General features: G+C 36.1%; 1 protein-coding gene across 3 annotated transcripts in view; it reads left to right on the top strand.

The window, feature by feature from the left end:
- LOC112053206 (diacylglycerol lipase-beta) overlaps window positions 1–15754 on the top strand; it is a 97641-nt gene extending 81887 nt beyond the window's left edge. For 2 of the 3 annotated variants that reach the window (XM_052881686.1, XM_024092564.2), the window contains exons 7-14: window positions 879–1002; window positions 2336–2459; window positions 2833–2958; window positions 3570–3662; window positions 4100–4254; window positions 5822–5974; window positions 7734–7846; window positions 8564–15754. In XM_052881686.1, the coding sequence (XP_052737646.1) occupies window positions 879–1002; window positions 2336–2459; window positions 2833–2958; window positions 3570–3662; window positions 4100–4254; window positions 5822–5974; window positions 7734–7846; window positions 8564–8738 (1063 nt within the window). In that variant the 3' untranslated portion in view covers window positions 8739–15754. The remainder of the gene's footprint in view (window positions 1–878; window positions 1003–2335; window positions 2460–2832; window positions 2959–3569; window positions 3663–4099; window positions 4255–5821; window positions 5975–7733; window positions 7847–8563) is intronic. The other variant, XM_024092572.2, reaches the window with a different exon arrangement.
- The last annotated feature ends 23 nt before the right edge of the window (window positions 15755–15777 follow it).

A 15777-nucleotide genomic window follows, 5' to 3' on the forward strand; every position in this document is an offset into this window, starting at 1 on the left:
TTGTTTAATAGAAAGCGCTTTTAAGCGATAAAGCTGCCAGGTATTCTTATGAGTACTTAACTACAACTTTTTTCATGTTTGCTTGATCTATAACGAAGTGCATCTATTTCATTAATTCACATTTACAATTTTCTACACTGCCTACACCCTCTGATTCCGAAGGGTGTAGGTTTGAATCCGATCCGGGGCATGCACCTCCAACTTTTCAGTTGTGTGCATTTTATGAAATTAAATATCACGTGTCTTTCCGAGAGGAGACTCGAGCTCAACAGTAAGCCGAATATGTTAATGATGATGATGACACTATACTGCAAATGTACCGTACTATATGCATATACATACTTATAACCGTTTATAACCTATAACGGACAAAGGACAATTAGCACCAATACCGTCTGGCTAACTCAAGTCTAGATTTAAGAAGTCGTCATCAAGTCGCCGTTAATTTTTAATCTATCAAACGGAAGCTTTAATTTAAATGATACCTAACAATAAAAACCAATGGCGAATATTCATCAAACATATTTTACAGCTATTGTTGAAGACATCCAGAAACCATTTACAAAGAAATAAGAAATCATGTTATTATAAGAGTTGGCTGAATATGACTAACACAAAAATCGTAGATGAAATGCAGTGTCCAATCATGATGAATTGTGTTATTAATAATTTATAGTTACACTGATTTAATTAACAAATCGACGGACCATATAATTGCAAAAAAACTCGATTTAATTTGAAAGGTCGCCACAAGTATTTTTGCCGTCTGTACTTCCTACCTACTTAATTTTTCTGGTCGAGCTATAATTTTTAATGATATCGACCACTATTTATATTCTGTTGCTCCTAAAAACTATAGAATTTTTCTTATCTTTCAGGCCAAAGAACTCAATAGTGACAGACGACAATTGCTGCCTGTGCCACTTCGCTGGAGTCAAATACATGTCGAAGCTTTCTGCCGATGACATCATATTTGCATCATTCAACAATCGCGTCTTTGAAGTACGTTGAGATTCGCTTTCATCAATCAGCATCAATGATATCTCTTTTACTAACCACTTGTTATTAAAATAACCTTCCATTGATTTATTTATCAGGATGAGTTAAAACAGCTACCTTGTCTTGTTTCACAACAGATTCTGAATGATAAATTGTCTTGAGAAATACATATTTCAATTAAAATAATATTATAACAACAAAGAAAAATTTTGTTTCAATTTGCATAATAGGTAGGTAGATATCCAAAGCAGCAAACGCAAATGCATTGTTACTGAGAGATAAATATGGCAATGTCGGTAGATATAAAATCGAATGACGCGCTCTTTATATTAGTCATTCTATATTTATGCACTTTCCCACATTATACTGCAAATGATAGAGTTTCCTTTTGTAAATTATAGATATATCAGAGATTCAAATGCTTTCAGTTCCTGGGTAATCATTTGAATCGGCGGTATATTACATCTGGCCTTTAAAACACTGCTTACCTATAATAATTTAAGGGCCAGGCCAGGATACCATTGTAATTCTATATTGAGTATTAACCAATAGACATTGCTTATTCTATTATTATCTATCATTCATTATCATCATCATCATCATTAACAACCGATGGACATCCACTGCTGGACATAGGCCTCTAGCATGGACTTACAAACACCACGGTCTCGAGCCGCGAGCATCCAGCGGCTCCCTGCAACTTGATGTCCTCGGTCCACCTAGTGGGGAGGTCGACCAACACTACACTTTCAGGTGCGGGGTCGTCATTCAAGCACCTTGGGACCCCAACGTCCATCGGCTCTTCGTACTATGTAGCTTGCCCATTGCCACTTCAGCTTCGCGACTCGAAGCTATGTCAGTGACTTTGGTTCTTCTGCGGATCTCCTCATTTCTGATTCGATCACTCATAGAAACTGCAAGCATAGCTTGCTCCATCGGCATCGCCCTATGAGTGATTTTGAGCCTTTTTATGAGGGCCACAGTTCGGATCCGTAAGTCATCACTGGCAACATTCACTATTCGAAGACTTTCGTCTTCTTCGTCCACTATTCCTCATCTATCATCAGAATCCTCAACACTTACGTAATTTAGCTTATGAATAGATTACCATGTCAGCCTTGAATCAAAAATCGTTAAATACGACTCCTGTCTGTCTGCATGCGTCTCGGGATCGAGGCGTTGGAAGTCCATACTAGGCATCTATCGGCTGATAATGATGATGATGAATTGTCGTGTGGTTATGACTAAACGGTTTTGGGCTTAAAGACGTAACATCATATTTGTATGGTATAACTTTACTTATCTAACATCTAAAATGTGTGTTTTGTTGTTATAGTTACCGTTTTGCGTGATAGTTGACCACGATCGGGAGAGCATTGTGGTGGCCGTCAGAGGTTCCATATCATTGAGTGATATATTCACAGATTTAACAGCCGGTTCCGAAAAATTTGAAGCAGATGGTAAGTAAGATAGTAGCAAACATGTATATGAAAATAAGATAAAAATAAAATATAAGATCACATGTAACATGTAATTTACGTTTTCAGTAGGTATTGTTAACTAAACCATTATCGGTACACGCGGCCACATATGACGTTCCCAACAAAACAATACGGTGGTGACACGATTTTTTTACTAATAGAGATTTGAGCGTCAGATCAATCGACGTAATTTTTCTAGTAATTCATTATAGTATTTGATATTATAATTAACAAAATAGATCCCAAAGATCGATTGATTGATTTTACGAATTGAAATTAACCGAATTTAAAAAAAAATAACAGAAAACAATTATTGTCTTATCCTTCACCAGTGAATAATCATACTTTCCAGGATTACCAGAAGACACGGCAGCTCACAAAGGCATGTCAATGGGCGCCGCCAAGATGTTGAGGCGGCTCATGCCGGTACTAGACAGAACTTTCCAGCAGTTCCCACATTACGATCTTATATTAACAGGTAGGTAGCAAAGCTACACCTTGCTTTTGATCTAAGTTTAGTATTCCTATCTACTTGCTTTTAGTTCAGATTGCAGTTGCACTTACTAATTTATAGTCATCATTAATATCATCTAATTTTAATCGTCCATTAAAGTGTCAGGCTAGAGTGATCGGGACCGACGGTTTAACTTGATTTCTGAGGAACGGGGGCGTCACCCAATGGCGTAGCTACCCAGAGGCTAGGCGGTGTAATGCCTCGGGGCCCTAAAGTTCAGGGGCCCTGTAACCCTTACCAAAAAATCGCGATCGAACTGTACTTAGAAAATTTCGAAAACGAAACAGAGCTGATGATAAAGTAACTTGGTATTTTTATGTACTTGTATATATTTAATATTTTTACTTGATAAAACTTAACCAGTCTAGATAGTGTGGGGCCCCATTTTTTTCATGTGCATCACGGCCCTTAGTTACCTAGCTATGCCTCTGGCGCCACCACCAGCTTCCCAACTCCAGGCTGAGAAATTTGGCTGAAAATTTCTTCTAGAACTCGTGATCCAAAGCCATATAGACTAACCATAGCACCAAGGAGGAAGTTATCTATATTACTTTATCTATCTGTTTTATTTTCAGGTCACAGTCTCGGTGCAGGAGTAGCAGTATTAGTAGCGCTAAAATTAAGACCAAAATATCCTCATCTAAAAGTGTTTGCGTTTTCAACGCCAGGTAAGGATTACCATCATCATCATCATTATCATCCTAATTCAACAGCCCATTCAGGGAAAGGCCTCTTTCTAATCTTCTTTCTTCTTTTTTGCTGCAACTAAATGGCGTCCACGTCTACTCTGGTCGTGGTCGCCATTTAGGTGTGGTGGCAAGCGACACTATCCGTCCCGGCAAGGCATCCCGGGAACACGCAAAGAGCAAGTACCGAGTTCGCCCACCCTCGATTCGGCCCAATTTACCGAGTTTTCACTCCCCAAATTATCACTCTCCGAAGCAACACACACCACCAATTTTCGGGCTGAAAATTTCAACTGAAAATAAGCCGTGTTTCACAGTTCGACCTCGTTGATCTCCATATAGGCTAAACGATGGGCCAACAAGTAAAATACATACCGAAACGTGCATTTTAATTGAATTTCCTGTCGTTTATATTCCAGCGGGCCTCATAAGCCGCGAAGCAGCGCGCATTACGGAGAGTTTCGTCCTGTCAATCGGCGTGGGCGACGACCTGGTCATGCGACTCAGCGTGCACAGTATAGAGAACCTGCGCACTAAGGTCATTCAGACCATACACGCCACCAAACTGCCAAAGGTATCTAACAATTGCCTTTGATATAATCATAATTAAGGTAAATGTGTGCTTCTGAGTTGATCTGATTTTCAAATGCTAATTTACATTGTTCAAATTCTTCAAGAGCCTAATGATCTCTTGAATTATTACGTGATTTTATTTTATGTCTTTGTTGGTGTTCTTATATTGTTAGGTACTAATAATCTAATTAATACCAATAGTCTTAGAGTTAAACCGCGGACGGACATACGGACAGAAACATGGCGAAACGAACGACGAAGTTTCCCTCCCGATACCAAAAAAGGTTATTATATTCTTGGCGTTTTCAAAAATGCAAAATACAAACGCATTTTTAACCGACTTCAAAAAGGAGGTTCTCAATTCGGTCGGTATTTTTTTTTTATGAGATAAAATTCTTTTTTTGTTTGAAACGGTATAGTCCCCATTTGGTCCCATTGCCATCATGTCAAGATCTGATGATGGAATCCTGGAGAAATTGGGGGGAACTTTCGAAAATTATATGGGTGTCTAGTGTGTTCGTAAACTTTTCCATTTAGTACTTTTAAGCACTACAATTTTTTAAAGTCGATCTGATGATGGAGCCATAAAACAGACGAGGGACCTCCACGGCGATTTACAGCAGTTACCTTGTGTTTGGGCTTGATTAATTTGTATTAATGAGAACTTTCCACATAGATAGGTTGTGACTGTCATTTAGGGGTTTGGTGATGAAGACCAAGGACAATTAAGGGAACTCCTTAACAGTTTACAGTAACTACCTTGTGTTTGGCCTTGATTAATTCGTATTGCTAAGAACTTTCTACCTATATGAGTTGTGTCTGATATTAGGGGTCTGATGATGAAGACCAGGTCAATTAAGGTAACTCCTTAACGGTTTACGGTAGCTACCTTGTGCTTGGGGGCTTTAGGGATCTGATGAATTCGTTTGAGATGAAATTTTACGTGAAAAATTTTAATAATTTTAAGTGAAAAATAACATCATAATATGTTCTACCTGCTGATCAGTATGAAGGCGGTGCTTAGCCGGTGTTGTCTTAATTTAAGCCATTTCTGACAGGACCACCGACCACATGAAAAAACACTGTCTGCAAAATCTAAATTTATAAGATATTCTCACATGGCTTGAATTAATACATCACCGGCTTAGCACCGCCTTCATACTGATCAGCAGGTAGAACATATTATGATGTTATTTTTCACTTTTTAGTTTAGTGGGTACGTTTTTAGGTTTTGAAGTCGGTTGTATTTTTTTTATTAAAATTTTTATAACTTATAAATTTAATATTTTTTGTGGTAGGCTATTATATGTTTTTTTTTATTCTGTCATATAGCCATCATGTTATACCAGAAGAATGTTAAAATTTCACATGACAGGACACCAGAAGATAGGAAGGCCAAAGAAGAGGTGGTTGGATCGTGGAAAAGGACACGTGTGTGATATGTTGAAAAATGAGAGAAGCGAATGGTTTATTTAGCCGACGACATTTAATTTGTATGCCATTTCCACCTCAACATCAAATGGAGATAATTACTTTGCTAAAAAAGGTGTTTAACCTTATTGTTACAGTATCGGATAATGCTGAACGGCTTCGGCTACGCGCTGTTCGGAGTGCCAGCACGCGACTTGGAGTCAACATGGCGGCGGCCCGAGGACTTGGAGGCGAACAACTCTGACGACTCGGACGCGCTGCTCGTGCAGAGCGTCTCCACCGTGAGTGCTGTCAGTTGAGATTTCTACCAGGTTACGTGTGTCGTGTGTCGTGTGCCGTGTGCCGTGCCGTCCGCTTGGGAATCACCGCATCTTCAATTCATTGTGTGTTCATCGTTGTCGTGAGTGACACTAACGTTTATATTTCACAATAACACACTTATGCCAGCTACACACTATCAAGTATACTTTTATAAATTTTTACTCACGCAATGTTTTCTGTGCTCACCCCCGGTAAAAAATTACATGTAAGTTATATTTAAAGTAAGTATATCTATAGTCAGTTAAAATATCGAAGTATAGTTATGGTTATGGTTTCGATATTTTTCTCACTGCTAAACTTGATCTTGTGTGGCTGGCCTTAAAGATTTTATAATATGTAAATGTTAATATCATCGCAGCTAAACCGTAATAATCACGAAAAAATTATTGTGGCTTTGACCACCTTTGACCTTCAACGACTTACGACGCAGATTCGAGATTTCATGAGACTTTTAAGACAACTTTTAAAACATAACATGAAGGTGTAGGTATACCAGATTACAACTTCTTATCTTAATCGATTGAACTCTTTACTTAATTGACTGGGTAATTGAATATAGTGACCGAGGCGAGCAGTAAAGGTGAAGGTGTGGGTGACAAAACATGACTGTCATAATGGAATGTATGAAGAACTAAGAAATCGCCAGCGAGAGCTATTCTATCTTTTTCTTTCATTGTTTTTTTTTTGGTGATTTGTTTAGCTTGAATATATTTTACATATTTATTAATTTTCATGGTGGATATATAATATTAGTAATTGTTTTGTGTTTTACAGCATGTTTACCTTATACCTTTTTGCATTTTTTTATTAATTTTGTGCATCTCCATTCCCCCGTTCGTTACAGTATGGTCACACAAATAAAGCAAAATCTAGCTTATTCTGGATACACGTTGGCCATCGCGATAGGCTATGGCCATGGCGTTGCCGTCTTATGGTAAGGCGCATGCGATGTCGTCGTTGTCAGGCTTGCGGCCATACGTCAAAGTATTGTGGGCCAGTGATGACGATGTAATGCTTTTAGTCGACCAGCGCCTCTAGTTACTGAGGAAGTAACCACCATTGACAATTTTTGACTAATTTAAACCTACACCCTTTTTCTGACGCATGCACCCGTGTGAGTCTTCTTCTCTCGAATGAGTCGGGTGAGAGAACCGGCCGCGAGGAGGAGGCACTTCTTTGCCCTGGTAAAAGGTGGATAAACTTGTTACCCCAGTGATTTCAGAACCTTTTGGGGCTGAGGCATCCTTGCCTATGGGTCGAGGTCGACGAACGCATGCGGTGTATCATTCACATTTGTTGCTTTCTCAGTTATTAGTGGCGCTGTCTCTTGCCCACTCGGAAGTCGATATTTTCAAACATTTTCGATAACGAAGTGTGGGTCTTCTCCAGCCCGTGTAAACGGGGCGCGGGTACGGGCCTCGAGGCAAAGATCTCGCTCCCGCGGTGATCTGCCAACCCCTTCCGGGATTGAGGCCATAAACCTAAGAGTTTGGTGCTTCTTCAACTCCGGTAGCCCCGCGCGGACTGCGAATTCTCGCTATCCTGTGTCGGGGCAGCATCGGGTTCAGTTAGAGACGTGCCGAATTAGGGCAGTCATCCCTGCTTGGATGGCCGCCACTGGTCCTTAGCCCTGTAAGACATATTGTGAGCCCAGCCATCATATTCATCATATTTTCGATAAACATCATCTATCCAGTTAGTATAGATCTTGGTCGTGGTATGTTGCAGGAGGCGGCGCTAGTATCGCGGAATGTGTTCGCGCGGCGGTTCTCCTCAGCGCGACTCTTCACAGCCGGCAGAATCTTACACATCGTACGACGCAAGCGCATGGGAATCGAAAAGTATGCTAGCTCTTCTCTTGTTTATTTATTTATCAATCATTTTAACCCCCCACGCAAAAAGAGAAACGTATTCACGTACAACTCTATGACCTTGTACATGACACAGAGTGCAGAAACACCCCATTTTTTTAGTTCACTAAGTCGTGTATTAACTCAATTAATTAATTACTTAATTATGATAAATACATTATTATTCGATTGTCTTTTTTTTGTCTATGTCTGACCAAAGCAATGAAGCAGACGAGGAAGGGTAATTAATACATATTACATATTATATTTCAAATAATAATAAGTTTTTGGTGACTATTACTGACTAGGTATCTACATTATTTCGTGTGCAATTCTACTAAGCCCACGTAAAAACCGATTTCCTTAAAACTTTGTAAGGATGTAAGTAACCTAAGGTGTAAGAAAACATTTCTAGATAATATTAAATTAGGAGATTTTGCTAAAAGAGAAGGGGGCTCTGTAGTTGGCCATTAAATAGATCGATGTGTATATATACATGTATTTCATAAACGTAAAACTATTAATGTTTCAGTAAGATAACACCAGCCACACACGGTCAAGTATACTGTCGATTCTGCAGTGCGCTTAGGGATATAGAGTGAAAACAATATTTCGATAATTGACCGTGTGTGCCTGGCGTAAGTGACGCTTTACCATCTAATTTATATTTCACTTAAAAATAATGTTGATATTGATTTTATTTTACAGGAAAGTGCGCACGCAGGAACCAACGTACGAGATGCGGTGGGCTTGTCCCGAGGACTTCATGGAACTGCAAGTGATGCCTAGAATGCTTCTCGACCACTTACCGGAGAATGTGCACCGCACAATACAAACGGTGATCGAGGAGAAACACTCTTACCGTGTTACTCATGTAGTTTAAGGTTTAAATGATACTTAGTATGAGTTGTAATTATAAGCTACTACCACACCTCACCAACTCCTGAAACCGACTAAATGATAAACGTGATATCGTCTAATATTAAGTAGAGTAATGAAATAAAATCTTATTTCCCTTACCTACTTAGTTTACGCCAAGGTAGAAGTTATAAAAACCGAACATAGCTTAATTTCTAAATACTCGCACATGAAACAAATGATGTATTTGCGTCATCAATGCTCGTGTATTTTAATTGAAACAAAAGTACAAACATTCCTGTATGACGTTTTTAGCGTACAAAAGATTTCTAGGGTTGAATGTCATCATCTATGCGTCTGGAATATGCCGTGTGCGTAGAATTTATCAAGTCGTCAGTCAGTCGGGAGATTGGACAGTGTGGGTGTGATTTTATGAAAAACAAGAGTCTCAGATAAAAATAAAAACAGTAATATTAATGGTCGGAGGAGGCAATCTCACAAAGTTAATATGTAAGTATTAAAATATAATTGTATCATGCCTAACGATTGATGGAGTTACATAGGTATTTTGTTTATTTCTTGATTGCGTATAGCGCTCCTCTATTTTTTTTTAAATACTTACCTACTTAAGTACATTACCTAACTTTGACGAACTCTGGAGTCATTATTGTGAATAGACTATTTTACCCATTGCAAGGCTTGTAGGCTTGTATAGGTATAACATGTATTTCTTTTAAAACAGTTATGTAATGTGCTCAAAAAAGTAAAAGAATGAAAAAACACATTTCATTTAAGAGCAAAAAAGATAGATTTTTGAACTTAAAAAAAATCAAGGATTCTACAACTTAGGTGTCATTATAAAAAAAAATGTTTAAACGCCTACTAACATAATATAGCACTTTTTTTTGGCCAGCACTTTCATATTTTGACTAAAAATGTATGAAAGGTAGATTAGATATCTGTTAGTTTTTGAATTAGCTAAATAACTTAAAGCGATCAAACGATTTCGATCAATACATATTTTTATTGTTGGCATTAGCAACTAAGAAGGTACGCATTTGATAGATGAACATAGGGCAGGACTTAAAAAATAGTTCCTTGCATATCCTGCAAAGTGTTGGGACTAGTAGAACTGAAGCAAGCATTATTTGTATAGTTCCCAGTCCCGTGGGAATACAGAGATAAAAATATATTACTCACTGACAGCTTTCCATTGATGAAAGAATTTTTAAAATCGCTCCATCCAAAAATCAAATGTTACCTCTGTATAGTTAAGATTAAATGGTTGCTTAAAGTTTACTTGTTAACGCTGAGAATTAAAAAATCTACAGTAAAAATGCACTCCGCAAGAGTCCTTGCAATTATTACTGTAAATACTGTAGTACTGTAGAATAAGATGTAATCAAACAAGCGTCTATTAGTTATATTTATATTGATGACGTCATAGAAAAATATATTTTATACTCGTATCGTCAACACCTATGAAATTCCTTCATATATAGTTTTTAAAAAACTCGTAACTCAGCTCTGTTTATTTTATTGGGTAGGACAATAAGATTTTTTTCTTATAAATCTATTATTTTCAATTGTAAAAAGTATTAAAATGTATTTTTTTCATATCAGTGTTAAGTAAAAGGCAAAAACTCACTGTAGTTAATATTTTACCCGCGACTATGTCCCCGTCACAGGTCACTGGACCGTGAGATTTTAAATTGAATTGAAATCATCTTAAATAAAAAAAATATTTTGTATGATTCTGTAACAAACATACAAATCAACTAAAAAAGAGCGGAAATGAAATATTGCTCTGATCAGTTACTCAGATCAATATATGTTACATAATAGTAGGTATAATTGTACAAACACGGTCCAGTTTAGTTATGTAGTAAAATTATATAGATCGATTAATAAGAGAAGTAATTTCTCACGTATCCTATAGGTAATACATGTATTTTTTAGTTTTAATTTTTGTGTAAATATTTTTATTAATCAATATGTAAATAGTTTTTGTTTTGGAACGGCATTAGTAGGTTAACTGTGAAAGACTGTGATGATGTTATTTGAAAATGAATGAAATGTGTGTTTTGGTATGATATTAGGTAATAGTGTGCTTTGTGAAGCAGATGCAATTAAAACAAATCAAATTCATTTAGGTAAGTGGGCTCAGTTTTGAAGCGTCAGTTCTACATACCAATGAGATTATTATAGGTGTGGTTGAATTATCAATTTATTTGTTAATAATAATCTGATTGGTTTAAGCAACAAATCCGTTATGCAATCGCATCCTTAAGGCACAGAGAGGATAAAGTGAGAGTATGGTTGTAGAACAATTCAAACTGCACGAGGCGAGGCGGAGTTAGTTTCGAGTGCTTGTAATAAGTCATGACCTTTATAGGCCCTTTGAACTACCGCATCTCAAGCGTAAGTTTCAATTAATTCGCAACGTGGAAGTCTTAATAAATCTTTGTCTTTACATGCCTCCTTGTTGAACTGTTATCGTAACAAGTTGGTTAGAAGAAAATTATTATTTATTTTTAAAAGGCATGGTTAATTTTTTCAATTAATCGTTATTCAAATATTGAGTATTGTGTGCATCTAATTATTACCACAGAATATAACACAAGGTATTACGAATTAGTTACATCGATGCAATGAATATGGAGAAAGGGAGAATTCTAGTGGTATTTTGCGGAAACATTCACTAATGTGAAGATTGTCTGCATCGCATCAAGTCTTGAACTATTTGCTATTTCCGGATTATCCATGCCTCTTTTTTTCATTTTTTGTGCCTTTTTTGAGACATGAGGCCCGTAAGGTGACAATGCCCAAATCATCCACTCCTTGCCACGCCTCTGCAAGGGCCCAAAAGTGTAAAAATTTACTAAAGTCAATAAATCTACCCTATTGATAGATGTAGCCTATTTGCGATTTTTCCTAACGTCCACTCGCAAACGACTAGACTTACGAGAAAATAGGCACAATTTAAATGAAATTTCTAATCTACTATTTGCGGTTACTTATTTACACTTATTAGCTCCGCGAAACTGAATCGAAATTGGTGTATGTATAATCTCTTGCAATTTGTAAATAGTTAAGTATTAAAAAATTAAGGCTATGTTTCAGAAACGTTTAGAACGTTCTGATCTCTGTTAGATGATCGGTGTTATATTCCTTTTTATATGAAACTCAATTCTCTTGCTTTAGGTGGAGTTGTAAACTCGATATTTTATTTGCTCAAATGAAAAGCAATTTATTTTTAGAGCGTGTCAGGACCGTCTTTACCCATTCGGGGATCCTCGGACACAACGAATTGGGGCCCTTGAAACTTAACAATAACTTAATGAATATTTTTTTTTATTCAAATGAAATTAATGTAAATATAACTTTTGTAGCTTCTCTTTATTTTTTTAAATGAACATGCATTCATTACGGAGCCCCGAGAGTCCGTAGGCCTTGTTGGGGCTTTACTGTATAGACGGCTAAACGGAAAGAACGCAGCGCACGTTATGTTAAGTATTGCGAGGCCACCACGAAGTACAATAACTAGATGTTAGAGTGAGATACTGCGTTACCGGTGTCAATTATGTAGGAAGAAAACAACGTTTATTTTATTAATGTCTGTAAATAATAATTTATTGCAGGATTTCTATTAAGCGTCATATTTTAGCTCTGTTTATGTAGACGCAATTAGCATTACTACCATGTATTTAAAGTCTTTAAAATGATATTATAAATAGAAAGAGGCAGATATACCGGCTCCAGAAGGTGAAAATATTATAAGCTGTCTAATTAGCTAATACACCTAAACTCAATTAGTTGTAGAGCGTAAAGCTTATTTCTTTGAAATACGCCCAAATTATGGAAAATATCACCTCTATTTACTTATAATATTGTTGAAATAACGGTACAAGTTTAATTACTACTCAATGCAACAATACGCAACCTTTACTTATGATATTTCCTTGGGGATCAAATTAAGCGAACTTCATAAAAATATATAATAAAAATAAAATATTTTCTCTGTAGCAGTAATGTTTATACGTTAAAGCATTTACCTCTTATACATAGAATAGGTAATACATATAAACATTCCAATCTTTATACTCTCAGTCCGATTTTTTTTATTGAAACATCCTGTCTCATAATAATTTATGAAGTGTCACTGTGGAGTTCGTAGTGTATTGTGAACATTTTGACTAACAATTTATCTTTTAACTAACTATTACCTTATTAAGATGGCTTTCAAAACATTAAAACTGTTTGACATGATTTACTTTTCTACTATATTTTTGCCACCATCGATGCCAGAAAAGAAAGAAAAAAAATGCCTTTATTTTAATAATATTCCACACACCATAAAATCTCCCTTATGCTCTCCCAGGACAATACCTATAGTGCAAGGCTGTGGACGGGGGGCCCCACTTCGCCCACGCCTAGCTACGCTACTGTACAAGCATAGCCGTATAGGGAGGAAGGGGGGGGGGGTTCCTCCTTGGAATGGACCTGTGTCCACCCTAGTATTCTGGGCTACCAATATAAAAATATATTATGATACTAATCGGCCCACCCTAGATACGTAACTGTGTACAAGTCAATACAATACATACGAAACCTATGAGGCTTTATAAATTTTATATGGGACAGGTGTAAACCTTTTTTATGATTTTTAACTTTGTTTTTTTTTTAAATATGATGGAACAGTTTGTTCACTATTTATAAATGTTTTACTTTTAAGTAGGTACTAACACCTATAGGTGCAACAATTTTGTTTTACATCTTGCCTTGATTACCTATTTGTGATTTATTTTTGTAAATAAAAATATTAAAAGATTTTCTTGCCTTTCATAACAGTAACTTTTGTATTTTTATTTTCTTAACAATTAGGTAAAAATAATCATTTCTATAGTGTTATAAATGACATTTTTTGATCAATTATATTGTACCTACAATCTACATTGATGTAAATCTGCAGTAAGACGAAGATTTAAATTATAGGTATCTATGATTTAGATATACCTACCTAGATGCGGTTTTATTATTCGCTTTAATGAATCTCTTTATGAATTAATTTTTGTTATTTTTATGAAGTATATAATTCTATTTTTTTTACTCGATATTCCAGTATTTTTATATTAACTATAAATCAGTCTCTCTGTATGAAAAGATTTTGTATGTTCCCGTTAATATATGTGCACAATTTACTTGGAAAATATTTAAAATATACTTGGAGGTACGTATAGTATGCGTCAAATTTCTAGTCCATTCTAACGTTGAATTCTATATGCCGGACTGAGATGTTTCCTTAAACTGCGCGACTAGACGTCTGGTGTTCCGAGCAGACTAGAAGTTTGGTGCATATTATACAGGGTGTCCCGTAATTAATGGATAAAACGCAAATGGTAGATACACCACCTAATTATCTAAACTAATTTAAACAGTTTCAAAAAATCCTTAGTTACAGCAGCTATAGCATTGAAAAAACTGATTCAAGATAGAAAAATTTGAATAATCCTAAAAAAAATATAACATGGTCACCCTAAGGATTTTTTGTAAACAATTCAAATTAGTTTTACATAATTAGGTAGTGTATCTTCTATTTGCGTTTTATCCATTAATTACGGGACACCCTGTATATTCCTGTGGATAGGACATTGTTTAAATCTGTTGTGACCTTAACTATCAAATTTTGAGAATTACGGTTTTTTAACCGTCTAAAATTGTACCTATAGTATGCGCGTTATCATCTGAGTCGTCCGGTCATAAAAGTCAAAAAAGATAGGAATGTGCAGCGCGCCTACCTGCGCACCCTAATTATCGATAAACGGCTACCTGCGCACGTGCTAATGATGAGTCAATAATGATTTGGACGATTCTGATTGGTCGGTTTCTAATGTAATTGCATTGCGTATTTTTTTTGCTATAAATGTGTTTACTGCAATTAAATAAATACATTCATGTGTTACTCGTTGCGCACTATGGATACTTTATTTTCTAACGTTGATCTGAAGAAATTACATGGCGATTCCTGAATCTACTTGAAGAGCCCTCAGTTATAATTGTCGATAACGCAAGCTATCATTCGATACAGTTGGAAAAGATACCCACAAGAAACACGAGGAAAGCTGAAATTCAAGAATGGTTGACAAAGAAAAAGATTCCATATTCCAGCAACGAAATTATTGAAGAATTAATAAGAAAAGTAAAAGCCAGTAACCCGCAGAAGGTCTACGCTTTAGACCATCTGGCAAATGAACGAGGTCATGAAGTAATAAGGCTCCCTCCATATCACTGTCAATATAACCCAATAGAATTAATTTGGGCACAAGTAAAGGGAGAAGTTGCGAAGAATAATAATACCTTCAAGATAGCAGATGTCGAAAATCACCTCCACCGAGCCATAGAAAATGTCACACGAGAAGACTGGGCCAAATGTGTTAGGCATGCCGAAGAACTTCAAAACAAAGATTTACAAAAAGCTCTAATTAGAGATCACGCGCCGCTTATAATAAATTTGGCAGAAGACGAAGATTCTGATGATGAAGACTCAGATGAAGATTAATTTTATTTAGTTAATAATTATATAATATGAAATATGTATTATATTAAATCAAATATTGTTAATTTTTTTAATTTTGTGAACAAGATACGATAATAAACTTTACTTATCGATAATATGTCTTTCATTGTTACACCCTTCACTAGACGGCTCCATAAGACCCATAAGTGCAAGCGAGATAGATATAGAGAAATGATTTATGGCCCTAAGACTCAGTTGTTAACGCGCGTACTATAGTGTTGTTCAAGCAACTAATCGTCTCAATAACTTTTTTTTAAATTGTGCACGCATTTTGACAGGCCAAGTTATTTTTTACGTAATTATGTTACTTAAATGAACTGTGTAAGTCGAGTATTAGAAGGACTGAGGTTCTTTTCACTTGTACCCTAAATTAGGGCTTTATATTCTGTCACTTTGTGTACTAGATATAGCCAATATCTTGTGTTGGGTTTATGTTAATTTATAATAAAATATATTTTAAACAATTTTGTTTTCATTCATATAAACT

This window comes from Bicyclus anynana, chromosome 5, assembly GCF_947172395.1.
Source record: "Bicyclus anynana chromosome 5, ilBicAnyn1.1, whole genome shotgun sequence".
Taxonomy (NCBI): domain Eukaryota; kingdom Metazoa; phylum Arthropoda; class Insecta; order Lepidoptera; family Nymphalidae; genus Bicyclus; species Bicyclus anynana.